The sequence below is a fragment of the Carettochelys insculpta genome, chromosome 1, assembly GCF_033958435.1.
Source record: "Carettochelys insculpta isolate YL-2023 chromosome 1, ASM3395843v1, whole genome shotgun sequence".
In the NCBI taxonomy this organism is placed as follows: Eukaryota; Metazoa; Chordata; order Testudines; family Carettochelyidae; genus Carettochelys; species Carettochelys insculpta.
The window spans coordinates 328,290,416-328,307,207 of record NC_134137.1 but is presented as its reverse complement, the minus strand read 5'-3'; the positions used below and the strand labels follow the sequence as shown (position 1 = coordinate 328,307,207).

The 16,792-nt window shown below is 47.4% G+C and overlaps 1 protein-coding gene across 2 annotated transcripts in view; it reads right to left on the bottom strand.

Moving 5' to 3' along the window:
- The window catches only part of ZNF277 (zinc finger protein 277), a 75,807-nt gene that overhangs the window by 21,763 nt on the left and 37,252 nt on the right, over positions 1-16,792 (bottom strand). For both annotated transcript variants that reach the window (XM_075014658.1, XM_075014666.1), the window contains exons 3-4: positions 14,149-14,237; positions 12,694-12,776 (exon numbers count right to left, since the gene is read on the bottom strand). In XM_075014658.1, coding sequence (XP_074870759.1) covers positions 12,694-12,776; positions 14,149-14,237 — 172 coding nt within the window. The remainder of the gene's footprint in view (positions 1-12,693; positions 12,777-14,148; positions 14,238-16,792) is intronic.

Genomic DNA, 16,792 nt, shown 5'->3' with positions numbered 1-16,792 from the left:
TTCAGGCAATTAATTTACTTTATAAATGTTGAGCCGATATGCCAAATGGCAAACATATGGGATTTTAATGGAGTACTCCTTCCTCTTCATCAATGTCATATTGAAGGGACAATACCAATCTGCAATCTAATGAATTTCAAAATATGAGTTATAAGTAACACCAAATACCCCAGAGATTTATTTTTATTTTTGAACTACGTCTCTCATCTTTTGCTGAGGGAAAGCCCCACATAAACAACATGAGAAACTGAGTAAACAGCAAGAAGTTCTGTGACACCTTATAAACTAACAGATATTTTGGAGCATAAGCTTTTGTGTGCAAAGACCCACTTTGTCAGACGCAAGATGAGTAAATAAGTTACAGGACAAACAGACACACACGCGAAGTTTGCTATCAAATGCAGTGTAAAACTGGACAAAGAATTATTTCGAATCTTTATGACAGCAATCCTGTGTGTAGCTTGTAACAAATGTAAAAGTTTTGGACGAAAGTAAACATTTTTAGATTGCAAAATCTTTGAACCTAGCAGCGATCCTGCGTGGAGCCTTTGAAGATTAGTGCCATTCAAATAACAATAGCAATGACAGTAGATAAAGCCGTGTTAGTCTATACACTATCAAAACAAAAAAGCAGTCAAGTAGCACTTTAAAGACTAGCAAAATGGTTTATTAGGTGAGCTTTCGTGGGACAGACCCACTTCTTCAGACCATAGCCAGACCAGAACAGACTCAATATTTAAGACACAGAGAACCAAAAACAGTAAGCAAGGAGGACAAATCAGAAAAAGATAATCAAGGTGAGCAAATCAGAGAGTGGAGGGGTGGGGGCCAAGTGGCTCAATCTAATTCTTGATCTTCCCCCCCACCCCTCCACTCTCTGATTTGCTCACCTTGATTATCTTTTTCTGATTTGTCCTCCTTGCTTACTGTTTTTGGTTCTCTGTGTCTTAAATATTGAGTCTGTTCTGTTCTGGTCTGGCTATGGGCTGAAGAAGTGGGTCTGTCCCACGAAAGCTCACCTAATAAACCATTTTGCTAGTCTTTAAAGTGCTACTTGACTGCTTTTTGTTTTGGTGACGACAGTAGATGTGACTTAAGTTGACAGCAGTCTTTTAATGCCTCACCATCTCTATCTGTGCATACCAAAATTCCTGGATATGTTTTCCTCATCTTCTACAAACGAGGATGATATAGGTAAAAGAAAGATGCGAGTGAAACAGAACATCTAAAAACCACATTTAACAAAAAAGCTAATGTATTCTAAACTCCTCAATGAATATTTTCAGTTACACTTCCCTCTTTTCTTGGCCTTTACGAAAAACCTAAGACATATTCATTCTCTATAGTGATGATCTGACAATTCAGAAAAATTCAACCAGACTATGCGCTACTGCCCACTCTCCACTTAAACAGAAAGGATCAGGGTAATAGCATACAAATGCACAGGCTAGGGTAAAAGTCTTCAACTGCAGAAGTTTATTAAACTGGAGATACAACAGTGATTTGATCAATGACAAAAAGTGTGAAACTTGGAGGTTTGAAAAAAAGGTCCCTCTCTTTCATGATGCTCCATTTGAGGTTGTGAGAAGTTCAGAGTCTTTGGCACAAAAACTGCAGTCTCTCAAGGGAGTCTGGGAAATTGCAACTGTTTTTCTTCTTGACAGCATTGTTTTGGTAGGAATTATCAGCTTCCCCCAGAAGCCCTTAAAATAGTTTTTATATGGCTAGCAGCTTACAGCATGTCTATGAATGAATGACTTTTCCATCTAACTCAAATGCAACAGTCCCGACCGAAACAAAAACACTAGGGATTGCACAATTAGAAAAAAGACAGAAGTCTCAGACTAATGAAAAAACATGTGTCTTCTTATACTCTCCCAGCTTAGTTCCTGGGCACAGCACTGAAGGCCTCAAAATTCTAAAGGAAGAGCTTCAGAAATTCTGAAAAACAGATCTTGACAAGCATTAGGAACGGGGACAGAAGGCCTGTCTAAATATGTAAATAGCCTCATCACTGTAGAGTACAAGCAAATTACAATCATTAGTGGATTTCATCTTCCCAGCCTCTCTGTGAAATAGGGAAGGGTTTATCCTCATTTTTAGAGAAGAAAAACTGAGGCACACTAGGACTAGGTCACACAGGGAGCTTGTGGGTAGAGTAAGAATTCAGCCTATGTTTCCTGAGTCTCAGTCCTACCTTGAGTCAGCATCCTATCCAGCAATACCTGCAGAATTGCTGGATACAAAAGGCCAAATTCCTGGATCCATGAGCTGAGCTCATTGGTGCAGGCACACAAGAACAAGTGCATTGACACTGGACAAGCTTGCAACACCAGACAGCAATTGGTCAAAGTACAGTATAAAGTTAGGTGCCCTGGGACAACTTCTTATCATAAAAAGTGCCATGACCTACTGGGAAATGAAAGTCCATTTGCTTAAATGTCTCATGATTCTCACAGTGGAGAAATCTACTATGTGGTTGTTATTGACAGACTGACAGCACTTAAACACCCAACTCTGCATCAGAGCCCCATTATGATAGGCACAATATAAATTCAATCAAGTGATTGCTCAGAAGAACTTATTTTCTGCCACCCTTTTTCACAGTGGGAAGTAATTTATTCTTTGAGTAGGCTGTTGACATCCATGGGGCTGCTGGAGGAGAAAGGCACTGCTCAAAATAAGCAAAGGTGGCCAAATCTGGCCCTAAATAATATTGGTTAAAATCTTCAAAGGCAGAATACATATTTTTAAATCAAGGTTCTCCAGCTGGTCTCTCACAAACTAAGATTTTCTCTTTGTCTATTTAAATAAAAATTAAAGTTCATGGCTGACCATTCAGAGAAACTAGATGTCTACGGCTACAGGCTAATAAACTAAATGAAACAGCTTCTAGTTTAAAAAAAAAACAAACCTGCAACAAATCATCATTGGCAGGTTTTACACTTACGGAATAAGAGTGCTTTAGCACTTCAAGGCACAGCCTAAGAATGGTGAGACAGGATGTGCTAATAGCCATTCTCTACCAGTCTGGCGGAGAAAGTTAATTAACAACTATACGGGACACGAGGCTAAATTGTATTCCCAATTGCATGTAACATGTAAATACGGAGTAACAGAACAGAATTTAGCTTTTTGACTACAGTTTCTGAACAGATTAGTTGTGTGTGCTTTAAGTCATGTATTATGTTTATGACTGTTAGAGGAACAAGACTGGACTCTAATTGTAGGCCTACACAGCAAAGTTATTTTGAAATAGCAGCCGCTATTTCGAAATAACTGTGTGAGCATCTACACAATGCAGCCACTATTTTGAAATAGAGAATGCCTTATTTCGAAATCGGTAAACCTCATTGTATGAGGGATAGCGCTTACTTCGAAACAACTGTTTCGAAATAGGGGCTCTTGAGACAGGGAATAGAGCCTATTTAAAAAAAAAAAAAGCATAATGCATTCAATGGTTCTATTTCAAAATAGCCTCCATTGTATGTAGACATTCGATTCCAAAATAGCTGAGGGCTATTTCAAAATGCACTGTGGGTGTAGCTGCGTTATTTTGGAATAAGCTACTCCAGAATACCTCTTCTGGCATAGCCTATTCAGGAATAACGCTGTTGTGCAGAAATAGCCTAAAGGTAGACAAATATATATAACGCTGAAAATTATAAATATCCAAAGACTCACAACGCTATGACAACTTGCAGTCTCTGGCCTCCGTGTTAACCTGCATTGTCTACATCCAGCCTGCTAATAATTGTACACCAAATACCTCCTCTCTTTCTCACATAATCTTGTAAAACCTATCTGTAGCAATATTACAAGTAGGGATGTAAAATCCCTTTTAATTAGTTAACGGGTTAAATCTTAAGTTTAAAGCCTGTTTAGCCGATTAAAATGGGAGTAGGGTTGCCGTCAGGGCTGCTGCGGCATTCCCAGGCCTGCAATGGACCAGGACTGCTCTGTCCATGCTGGAGTGCTGCTGGCCGCGGAAGGCCCTGCACGGCTGCAGCAGTCCCCTGCTCCTGGTTAACATCCTGAGTTATAGGCATACAAAATCGGTTCAGCTTCAGATTTTCAGAGTCCCAATCATGGAAAAGTGAGAAAACGTCAGCCTGAACATTTACTAGGAGTGTGAGAAACAGCAGCCCCACATACATACTTGGGACTCTCTCGCCAAATAGTTTAAAAACACTTGTATGCAGAAGTGGCCACCTGGGAGTTTTCAAACACACTTCACAAAGCGAGCCAGAATGGGAGTTGCTTAACTAATACAGACAGTAGGGATGAAAATTCGTCAGGATACAAGAGTTTTAATGTTGTGGGCTACACTTGAAGAAAAGGAAATTCTGAAAGTGCCTAGTTAGAAAATGAGGACAAGTCTGATTGCCTTGTTTCACTCTTACTCATAACATGTGAAATAAAACAGCAAAAACCTGCTTGAGAATACTTAGCAAAGAGCAAAGCAGTTTGATTGGCTGAGAAAAAAACTGTTGCTCAGCGTATGCATAAACATGGCTAAGGAGTATGAAGAGAGGGTACAGAGAGAGGAGCAGGCTATTTGCCAGTGTATTAAAGGTCAGCCTCACAGCTTGCTGGAAGTCTAGAGTAAGCAAACTCCCTAAGGAGGGAGACAGCATTTGGCAGACCACTGGGAAAAGAGCAGAGTGGACATCTCAGTGTTTAAGCGTATCAGTTTTTCATGCAACTCCCAGATGGCCACCAATTTAAAAGGAAAGAGAAGTTACTCACCGTAGTAACTATGGTTCTTCGAGATGTGTCCCTGTGGGTGCTCCACAATAGGTGTTGGGCTCGCCCAGTGCCGCAGATCAGAAATCTTGCAGCAGTTTCTGCTGGATCGTGCATGCGCTGGCATGCGCCGCTCCCTTGTGCGTCCCTGGCCACGTGCGCGATCCGGTCCCTGTCAGTTCCTTGACCAACCGCCTCGGATGCCCCTGAAAGACACTAAACAGAGATCCGAAGCGGGGAGGATGGGCGGGTGGTGGAGCACCCACGGGGACACATCTCGAAGAACCATTGTTACTACGGTGAGTAACTTCTCTTTCTTCATCGAGTGTCCCCGTGGGTGCTCCACAATAGGTGACTACCCAGCAGTAACCCAAGAAAGGAGGTGGGTAATCGGTTTATGTGCAGCTTGCCCCCGAAAGGACTGCTGTCGACAGACGGGTATCCTCTTGGAATACCTGATGTAGGCCATAATGCTTGGCGAAGGTGTCGTAAGATGACCAGGTCGCCGCTCTACAGATGTCTTTCAACGCGATGCCCTTGAATAAGGCTGTTGACGCCGCCACCGCCCTGGTGGAGTGAGCCCTGGGCGGGGCCAGCAAAGGAGTCTTTCAAAGCTCGTAGCACATTTTTATACAGGACACAATGTGCTTTGAAATTCTCTGTGAAGAGAGGCCTTCCCCTTTTGACCTGGGAGCGAGAGACACTAGAAGCCTGTCCATTTTCCGGAAGGATTTAGTTCTGTCTATGTAGAAGGCCAACGCCCTCCTCACGTCCAGGAGGTGTAGGCGTGCCTCTTTCCCGGAGCTGTGAGGCTTCGGGTAAAACGAGGGTAAAACTATTGGTTCGTTAAGATGGAACTCTGAAGAAACTTTTGGAACAAAGGCTGGGTGCAGCCGTAAGGTTACCGCCTCCTTTGAGAATACTGTGCAGGGCAGCGTTGCCATAACTGCTGCAAGCTCACTCACCCTGAGAGCTGACGTAATTGCAAGGAGGAAGGTTGTTTTTATCGTAAGGAGACGTAGGGGAACCGTGGCTAATGGTTCAAAAGGTGGACCCGCGAGCGTGCTGAGCACCAAGTCCAGGTTCCACGATGGTGGAAGTGGTTTCTGAGGGGGGTACAGGTTTACCAACCCCTTCAAGAACCTGGTAACGATAGGATGGGCAAATATCGTGGGCCCCTCCTCTGTATGCCGAAAGGCTGATATAGCGGCGAGGTGGACTTTTAGCGAGAATAAGGAAAGTCCGCCCCTCTTGAGGTCCAATAAGTATTCAAGTATTATTGGTATAGGAACGTCAAGGGGAGCTAACTGCTTGGCGGAACACCAGGCTGTGAATCGAGTCCATTTCTGCTTATAAGTCTTCCTGGTGGAGGTCCTTCGGCTACTTTCCAGGACTTGTTGTATTCCCTCCGTGCATGTACTTTCTAGGGAGCTGAGCCACGGATTAGCCATGCTTGTAGGTGCAGACTCTGAGGGTTCGGGTGCACTATGGACCCCTGGGCCTGCGTGAGTAGGTCCGGCGCCACCGGTAGAGGGAGTGGTGGGCGGTCCAACATGCACAGAAGCAAGGGAAACCATTGCTGCCGATCCCACGTTGGGACTACTAGTATCATGCGAGCTCTCGCCCTTCTGGCCTTCTGCAAGACCTTGTGGATAAGCGCTGTGGGGGGGGGGGGAATGCGTAAAGTAGGGGGCCCTTCCATGGAATCATGAATGCGTTCCCCAGGGACCCCCGTCCCACTCCTGCCCTGGAGCAGTACTGGGGACACTTCTTGTTGTGCTGGGCGGCAAACAGATTGATCTGGGGAAACCCCCATGTATGAAAGATCGGTCGTAGCAGATTGGAGCGGATCTGCCATTCGTGCATGAGTGCGAAGCGCCTGCTCAGCTGATCTGCTTTCATGTTGTGAGCACCCGGCAAGTACGAGGCTTTCAATGTTATGTTGTTGGCGATGCACCAGTTCCACAGTCGGACTGCTTCCGCACATAGGGCACGGGATCGGGCTCCTCCTTGTCGATTTATGTAAAACATAGTGGAGGTATTGTCTGTATTGATCCCGACTACTTTGCCATGTATGTGGTCTTGGAAATCCCTGCAGGCGTTGAACACTGCTCTGAGCTCCAGTATGTTTATGTACAGTGACTGTTCGGTAGGGGACCATAGCCCTTGCGTCACCTTGTCGCCAATGTGCACTCCCCACCCTATGTGGGAAGCGTCGGTAGTAAGAAAAATAGAAATTTGTGGTTGGTGAAAGGGCACCCCTGCTAGCAAGTTCTTGGGGTTTACCCACCACGCCAGGGATCTGCGTACCTCTGCCGTGGGTGACATCACCCTGTGAACAGTGTGGGATGCTGGTTTGTAGACGCTCGCCAGCCAATGCTGCAGGCTTTGCATGTGCAATCTGGCGTTCTGTACCACAAATGTTGCTGGCGCCATACGGCCCAGCAGCTGTAAGCACGTTAAGACCGGCACCGTGGGGCTGTACGTAATGACTTGCACCAGCGAACTGATGGTGCGAAAGCGGGCGTCGGGCAGGTACACCCTTGCTGTGATAGAGTTTAAGCGTGCCCCTATGAACTCTATGTCCTGTGTGGGGTCGGTCTTTGACTTCGCGAGGTTGATGACTATGCCCAGCGAAGAAAACGTGTCTGCTGTGACAGGTATCATGCGTAGGACCTCTGCCTTCGAGGTCCCTTTCAATAGGCAGTTGTCCAGGTATGGAAATATGAATACCCCGTCTGTGCAGGTAGGCTGACACCACTGCCAAGGTTTTGGTAAAGACTCTGGGGGCCGGGGAGAGGCCGAACGGAAGAACCCTGTACTGGAAGTGTTCCTTGCCGACCATGAAGCGGAGGAAGCGCCTGTGTGCCGGGTGGATCGTTATATGAAAGCAAGCATCTTGTAAGTCGAGGGCTGCAAACCAATCTCCATCGTCCAGTGCCGTGAGTATGGAGGCAACTGTAATCATCCGAAAACGTTGCTTGCGCAAGTAGCGGTTGAGGCCCCGAAGATCTAAGATGGGACTCCAGCCTCCTGTTTTCTTCTCTGTGAGGAAGTAGTGTGAATAAAACCCTTTCCCCTGGAATTGTTCCGGCACTCTTTCCACCGCCCCTATGAACATAAGGTGGTCCACCTCCTGTTTGAGCCTCGCCTCGTAGGTAGCGTCCCAGAGGTGGGGCCTGGAGGGAGGCTTCGTCGGTGGGAGCGACTGGAAGGGGATCGCGTAACCCGTGGCTATGATCTCCACCACCCATTTGTCTGCGGTGATCTTTTGCCATTGGGAGTGAAACGGTCTGAGGCGATGATGGAACATGAGATGAGAGTGGCATTGCGCGACGGTAGTGATAGTGCAGCCCTCAACATGCCCGTCAAACTTGTTGCCTTTGGGCCTGTCCCGAGGGTGTACGGCTTTGTTGGGAACGTCACCTGGGAGTTCTGGACTGTTGCTGCTGCTGATGTCGCCCTTGGTTGTAGCCCTGTTGATACTGCGCACGCTGTGGTTGGTACGGGTAGTGTCTTTGCTGAGGGTAGTATATTTTCTTCCTGTATGGAGGGGTATAAATACCCAGGGTTCTAAGTGTAGCCCTCGAGTCCTTACTGGAGTGGAGGACCGAGTCGGTTGAGTCTGCAAACAACTTTTGCGTGTCGAAGGGAAGATCCACAATCTTCGCCTGTAGATCCCTCGGGATGCTCAATGTCTGGAGCCAGGATTCTCTACACATGACCACTGCTGTAGCCGTAGAGCGTGCCGCCGTATCTGCCACATCCAGGGAGATCTGGACTCCCGTCCTTGAAGCTGCGTAGCCCTCTTGCACAATTGCCTTTAACACCGGCTTCTTATCTTTTGGAAGTGAATCCATGAGAGAAGCCTGGAGTAATTATCAAAGCTATGGTTCGCTAGGTGTGCCGCATAATTTGCCATTCTCAATAGCAGGGTGGAAGAGGAATATACCTTCCTGCCGAACAGCTCTAGCTTCTTGGCATCTTTGTCCGATCCCCCCGATTTGTGCTGAGAAGTCTTTGACCTCTGCTGGGACGATTCGACCACCAATGAGTTTGGTTGTGGGTGACTGAAGAGGAACTCCATGCCCTTTGCCGGGATGAAGTACTTCTTATCCGCTCTCTTGTTTATAGGCGGAACAGAGGCCGGAGTCTGCCATATGGCAGTGGCTGACTCCATAATGGCTTCGTCCAGCAGATTTTGGATGAAGCCGGGGGTCTCAAATTTTTCAGGAGTTTGTGATGTTTCTCCTGCACTTCTGCCATTTGAATGCCTTGCGTGAAAGCCACCCTTTTAAACAGCTCCTGAAACTGTTTAAGGTCATCTGGGGGAGCGACGTCCCTGGGGGCCATGGCCTCATCTGGGGAGGATGAGGAGGAACCACTAGGGTAAACCTCCCTCAAACTCTCAGGTTCCTGTGGCCGATGGTACACCTGCTCGCTGGAGGATTGCAAAGGAAAGTCTCGGGGTTCTAAAATTGACTCCCCCTGAGATAACTGAGTTTCCGTCCCCGAACGGGAGTGTCCATGGGGGTATTGGACAGCCGGGGGGGGACCTGCCCCTGGGCGTAGGTTTGGGGTGTCTGTGTCCAGCACAATAAGAATGACCATGGCAGCATGGGCACGGGTCCGGGGACGGAGACCTGGACCACTCTCGGGGTGTGTACCCCCGATGTCTGGGAGAGCGAGACCTCCGCAATGACACAGGTAGCGGTGACACTGGTTTGTGATAGTACTCCAGTGGATCCAGGCCCAGAAAGGGTGAAGGTGGCCCAAGCCATGGTGACATTGGTTGGAGGAACGGAGAAGGAGGTTCTGCGTAGGCCGGTGGAGACCCAGGCCTTCTGGGCGGTGTGTGTAGCACAGGGGGAGGGCTTGTTGTTAGCAGCAGCGCAGCCCTGTCCGGAGAAGGGCTGCGGTGCTGGGCTTTTGCTTTTGCCTTTCTCCTCCCCTGCGGGGCTGGCACTGCCCCCTCCCGTGCCAGGGATCTCGGCCCCGCTGTTGGCGCTGCGCTTGGCCCGCTCAGCTGCGGTGCTGCGCGGATAACGTCCTCCGGTGCCTGCAGGCTCCGTGCCTGTTGGCCCTGCACCATTGGTGCTGCGGGGGTCGGTGCCGCCTGTGGCGGTGCCGCCGGTTCCAGCACTTGCCTGGCCGACGCTCTAGGCGCCGTGCGTGCCGGCTGTTTCGTAATTGGAGGCTCAGCCTCTGCCACGTGCGCTGCCGCGGTGCCGCTTGTCTGAGTATGCGGCTGGGGGCTGTGTGCTCCGCCCGTCCCGCTCACTGAAACCGCCAGCAGGGATCGAGCTGGGGAGAGCTTCCTCCATTTTTGCACTGAGTGGGTCAGAGAAGCTGCCTTCCTCTTGTGAAACCCCGAGGGCCCTTCTGATTGCCTCTCCGGCACGTCTGGCTGGAGGGCCTTATCAAACAAGAGCATTTTAAGACGCATTTCTCTGTCTTTCCTGGCCCTGGCTGTGAGCTTAGCACAGTGGGAACACTTCTGGGTAACGTGTGATTCCCCCAGGCATCGGATGCACTCACTATGCCCATCGGAGGCCGGCATAGCTTGACGGCAGGACTCACACTTTTTAAAGCCTGAAGAAGCCATCCAGGTGAGTCTTTTACTGTTAATAGGGTACTTAGCACCTAATCCGTGCCTGTTTCCCCGAATTGCGGACCCCGGCCTGCAAGGCAACGGGTGGCCTACTGGCCTTCACATCCACTCTTCTTCTCTGCTCCTCTCTCTCTCTCTCTCTCTCTCTCTCTCTCTTTTTTATTTTTTTTTTTGGGATATTCTCTTTGTCCTCTCTTCCTTTTTTTTTTTTTTAAAAAAAGAAACAACAATTTACACGTAGACACACTGTCTAATCTGACTCTGGCCGTAGCCTGAGCGGATTCCGTCTGCAGCTGATGGCGGTTGAGAAGGAACTGGCGGGGACTGGATCGCGCACGTGGCCGGGAGCGCGCAAGAGAGCGGCGCGCGCCGGCGCATGCGCGATCCAGGAGAAACTGCTGGAAGATTTCCGATCTGCGGTGCCGGGCGAGCCTGACACCTATTGTGGAGCACCCATGGGGACGCTCGATGAAGAAACTGCAGTTACACATTTCAACTATAAGAGCCACAAGCAATCAAGACGCTAGGTGCTCACAGAGGTATCAGGATGTCATGCTGCATTTCAGGGTGACTTGTGTGGGAAAAGTGCAGGCAAAGCTGGTGTGCAGGATTTGGTATGATTGCCAAAGAGGTGGCATAAACAGAAAAGGGAAGCGGAGTTCAGGAAGACATGAGTGTTGTTGAAGACTCAGTGATTACAAGGATCAAGAGAGACCAAACTAAAGCAAGACTGTACTGTAGGCAATCCTTGAGGTGCTGAGTGAAGAACAACTTTTATCGTCCTGTGGCAAACACTTGGAGACAGAGTGTTTGGATTCAGAAGGAAGAGAAATCAACGGAAGCCATATTAGTTCTGGTCTTTTATTTTATCCAACTCACACAAACCTACCTGCCAGCCAACCCTTAATTTTTGGATTTGTTCGGAGACAGAGGACTTCACAAAGAACTATAACTGTTTGACTTGCAAATCAAAGCTGAGATTGCAGGAGAGGGAATTGAAAAATTGGAAGCCTGTATTGCTGAGACCTGAACTGTGACTTTCTTAGCCCCAACTGCACCTTCAGTTCAGGTTTCAGCCTCAGTTTTCCAATAAAAAGAGGATAGTCAGGATCTGACATTTCTAACATTCAGAAAAGGGCAGAAAATAATGGATTTTTTACGTTTCATAAAGCAGCACCAAAGGGCACAAATTTTTAACTTCACAGATAACCTTTGATAAAAAGCAACATTTTCTCTGGGCTAAATCCTGCACTCTTGGCTGCAGCTGAGGAAGTCCCTAATTGTAGACAAGCTGCTATTGTTCTGACGCGAACAAATTCGACCTCCACACACAGCCCAGCTCTGCTCTCCTCTGCAGACTCCCTGGACTATTTCTATTATGGTACTGTTCAAAGGTCCCAGCTGTGAGTGGACCCTATAGTACATAAGCACTGTGAACACACACTGGAATACAAATCCTGCCCCAAAGAATTTACAGTCCTTTGGGCCCAAGTTCTGGGGACAGATCAGAAGAGAAGCAGGGTAGGGACCAATAAATCTACTGCTGATTTCCATGCTTGCCCCCCATCTACCCACTGGGGCTACCAAAGCAGTTCCATGTGATGTACACAGCAATGAATATTTCACACTTTAGGGGCAATTCCTGCCTCTCCCTCTACAAGCACAGAAATCCCTGGTAGAGAAGCTGATGGGGTGAGGGGAGAGGGGGACTTGAAGTACTATGCCAGGCATACATGTGTTCTATGATCCAGAGGATTCACTGTGGCCCAAACCTGGGGTGCTCTCATGTAATGGTGGGGGTGCATTGGGATGCAGGGTACGTCTTCAGTCGGTGGGCTACTGGAGGTCTGCAGAGTGACTGAAAATGGATACAGCTTCCTTCTCATCTGCCAAGACCAGGCTTCTTGGGCTGAGGGCTGGCAAGAGGATTTGGCCTTTCGTAAGCCATCAAAAGGCCATTCAGGCATTCCCATTTTTTAAACCACAACCTCGGTATATTATTATTACATACAGGAAAATTTATGCTAATGTATGGCACATTCTCAAGAGAAAAAATTATTCAGCACATTCAGCTCTTTTATTTTGAGGGTGGGGGCTCTGGGCATATTTCCCACTGGAGTGGAACAGTGATGTACAGCCTGCAGGTAAGGGTACTCCAAGAAAACATTTTCTTGCTTTCTTAAACGGGCAATGGGGAAAAATAAATTAAAATCAAGATTTATCTCTGTGGTTTAGCAAAAAAGCCTTCCTCTAATTCCATACAAATATACATATTTGATTTTACATTATGTTGTTTCACTTTCTTAAGATACTTAATCTTCAAAATAATTACTTACCAGTCTCTTTTGCTGGAGCTGTTCTCTTAGTAATCTGTCTTCTGGTAAAACATCACATAAAAGAAAATAATTGTCCTGTTCCTCTGTTAAGGGATTAGAATATAAATGTAAAGGAGTCATTTGCAGCTGTTTTGCATATATTCTGCCTTGTAACATGCTCAAACTATTTTTCCACCCAGCCTTAGATATAATTAGATCATTTGGTTAAATATTTTAAAAATTAATGTTTTTCATTAAGAAAACTACAGTTTTATTTTTCACTGCTGGTGTTATTTATGGATCAAATGCAGGACTGGCATAGCCAGGTAAAATTTCATTAATATAAATGGACTTGCAACTATTTATACCATCAATTGATTTATATAAGGCCAGATTGTACATAGCCCTTCCTTGTGCCCCCGCTATTGTGCATCAGTTCATATATGACCCTTGTCACTGTCCTTGCTGAACAATTTCCAGTTGTGTATTTAATAATGCAGCTAACATCTGCAATGTATGGTCCGTTACCTCTCCCATTCTCTCAGCAGGAGAGCTGAGAGTGGGGAGTAGGGTTTTATTTTTATATACACGCTGCTATGAGTTCATATGAGAGAAAACAAGACTGCAGAAGTTTAATGTGAAGTGGGAGACAAAGGTGACAAGGTTTGTGATGGTCCTTACTTTCTGGGGGTTGAGCATTCCACAGCTTTGGACTAACCCCCCAGGAAATACCCGTTTCCTGACCAGACAAGCTTTGCGCTTCTGACGGAACATGCCATGATGCCAGAAAAGCAGAACTGTTGACTACCATATTCTCCCGTGTGCTTATGCAGAGGACAGCCACAATGAAAGTCTTAGCCCTCATAGCACGCTACAGATTTCCTGCTTGGGCCATCTGGGCATTAGTCATCACAGAGTGGGCAAAGAAGTGAGGCCATGACCCAGCTGTGCACAAGAGGTGGCCATTGTGGTTCCATCCTGTCAGGGATGGGCTTAGTCCTACCCTGAGTGCAGGGCACTGCACTACCTGATCTCTGGAGGTCCCTTCCAGTCCAATCATCTGTAGAAGCAGAGTGTGAGGTGCCTAAGTTGTTCAGCGGGTGTGCCTCCCTACATACCGGGGCAGCTCAGTGAGAACACTGCCTCTCATTCACACAGCTGGTGACCGAGCTCTCTTTGCAGAGCAATGCTGCTTCCAGATCCCCCTGTCCCAATCCAGCAAAACACAAGCTTGTATTCAGGCTCATTCCTATTCAGCTGACCATTTAACTGCATGTTTAAATCCCATGGAAGTCAGAGGACCTAAGCATGCACTTAAATCGTGGGCTGAATAGGTAGGAGCTTACACATGTGGCTATAGTTAAGCACATACTTAAGTACTCTGCTGCCAGATTGCTCAACATTTTACGAGCCTTCAGTACAGGTCACAGTCTATCAGGTAAGGAAGTAAGCAGTGTAGATAAGGAACACACTTACCTAATGGAGCTTCTGAATTTGTCCTTATCACACTACAGAAATCTGTGATGGGCTGCTCCGTGAATCTCTTCTTCCAGTATAAAATGTACCTATTAAAAAAACCAAGTGTGTGTGTGTGTGTGTGTGTGTGTGTGTGTATGAGAGAGAGAGAGAGAGAGAGAGAAGGATGAACCTTTATTATAAAATTTCCTCAACTAATGGTCCGCTGTATCCTACTCCCATTCTTTTAATTCTTATTTCATTTTTTTATTTAACATTATTTATCCAATGCTGGTTTTGTAGAGTTGCAATGTATTGCAAGACTATATTTTGATCAAGTGAAACTCCTCTTCAGTTCATGAAAGTCAGTCAGCTGCAATGAAGCGGATTTCAGCAAAATCAGGCCTGATCCAAAGCTCAATGAAGTCAGGAAAGAGACTTCTACTGGCTTCCCTGAGCCTTGGTTAAAGCTTCATATAAGTACAGCGGCTGAGGAGAGAGTCAGGCCCTCTTATCCCAGTCCTGGTTCCCACTCCTAGGCCAGGGGGACCAGAGGAAGGGGGTGACAGCAGGCGGAAGACAGAGGTAAGGGTGAGAGGGCATAACACTGAAAAGTTTGGGGACCATTACACAAGAGGATTACAATGATTCCTTGTAAGAGAGATTCTCCAAGAATTTTCAGCATAGAATGCTGCAGACAAGAGGTTCCCCCAGTTCCCTCTCCTCCTGACAAGCCTCTCAGATAGCTAAAAATCTAGCCTGCCACAGTCAGAGTAATAGGGTTTATGCTGGAGAAGCCCACCAAAAGGCAGAGCACGCTGCAGAGCTGCAGCTTCAATATGTCACATCCTGCTGCCACTTGCAATCAGGTTTGGCTCCTTTCCACCTGCATTAGCAGGAAATAGAATCAAGCAACAATCTTCTAGAAAAGGTGATTTTCAATTACATTTCAGCTTAGCCAGAAGCATCCCAACAGCACCATTAAGTTAGGATTGCTTTAGTGAATGCTTATTTTTTTTGGTTTGTAGGAGACTAGCTTTCTCTCTGAAGAAGCCAGTATTTTAGCTCTGTCTCCATTCAGCATTAAAACAGAAACAAATTCTGTTATTTGAGGTTAGCAATGGTCAGCTTACACTTGAATGATTCTTAGGATTTTGTATGGCCTACTTTTCATTTCCTATGTTTCATCTTAATCTTTCACTTTGAACCACCATATCTGGAACATAAATCACTGATTTGTAAGCCTGATCATCAGAATCCTGAAAAGTGGTACTATGGAAGTGCTGAGATCTACTTTGTTTCAGTTGGATAATTTACCTATGAAAACATCATTCCCATAAAGCAAACAAAAAAGAAGAGATCTGAGCCAGCCTGGTGGCCCAGGTTCCCACTAAGCTGTGTGCAGCTTCTTACTGAGGTCCACAAAGGGAGAGGTACTTCTCCCCCAGCCCCAAAGCTGCTGTGGCTGGAGAGGAGGCACCCTTGCCCGCTGGCCTCAGTAAAGAGCTGCTGCAGGCAGGGCAGATTGTTGGGGCCCACAGAGATGGGTCCTCTTCCCTGGCTGCAGCAGCTCTGTGCTGGGGCCAGCAGGAAAGCAGTGCTCCAGGACAGGCAGGCACCAGGCAGCCTGCCTTAGCAGCACTGACCTGGAGCCACCCTGAGATACAGGCCCATCCTGAGCCTCCCCAAACCTGGAGCCACCTCCTGCATGCCAAATCCTTCATCCCTGGCCCTACCTGAAAGCTCAAACCTCCAGTCCAGAGCCTGTACCCATTCCTGAACCCCAACCCCCAGCCCAGAGCTGTACATTGTCCTGCACCCAGTCCTCAGCTCCTCCCCAAGCCTGCAGCTGTCTCTTACATCCCAAACCCCTCATTCACAGGCCTGCCCGAGAGCCCTCACCCCCGCTTGACCTCCAGCCCCCTGCCTCAACCTACAGTCCTGTCCTGTATTCCAAAGCCCTTGGTTGAACCTCCCCTCAGCCTGGAACCCCTTCTTGCACCCCAGAGTCCTTACACCCCAGTCTTCTGCCCCAGGCCTGAGTCCCCTTCCCACACTCAGAACCCCATTGCCCCACTCCCACCATATGAATTTTGGTTTGTGCACCTCTGTGTTGCACATCACCTTCGTGCTGGTGCACATTACAAAATTCATTCAGCTCAGAGGTGTGGAAAATTAGCAGGAATACTGCTGGTGGCCCAACACCATCACAGCTATGTGGCAGAGGAGAGTTCCAAGCAAGAGATTATACACGAATCCACACCTAGATGTGCGAGCCAGCTTGACCTGAGCTAGCTGCTGAGGGAGACGCAGGCAAGAACTGGGATGACCAAAGATGTAACTGTGGAAGGTGGTCTATGTTACACAGAAGTGACAAACTGCATGGATAAAATGGTCAGAAATAAACTGGAAATTACATGGTACATGGTCTAACTCAAGTAAACTGGGGACTATACATGAGAGACAGCCCAAAGGCAAGAGAGAACAGAGTCCAGAGAGAGTTCAGTACCAGAGTCTGGACAGGGAGCTGAGAAGAGGAGCAGAGCTGGGGTGAGAGCTTTAGAGAAGGGATGCCTGAAAGAGGGAGTGGTGAAAGTTCCATGTTGAGCAGTGGAGACAGCTCAGGCTGGTGAAAGCAGAAGGAGTCGGTGCGGGAAGAGTTCAC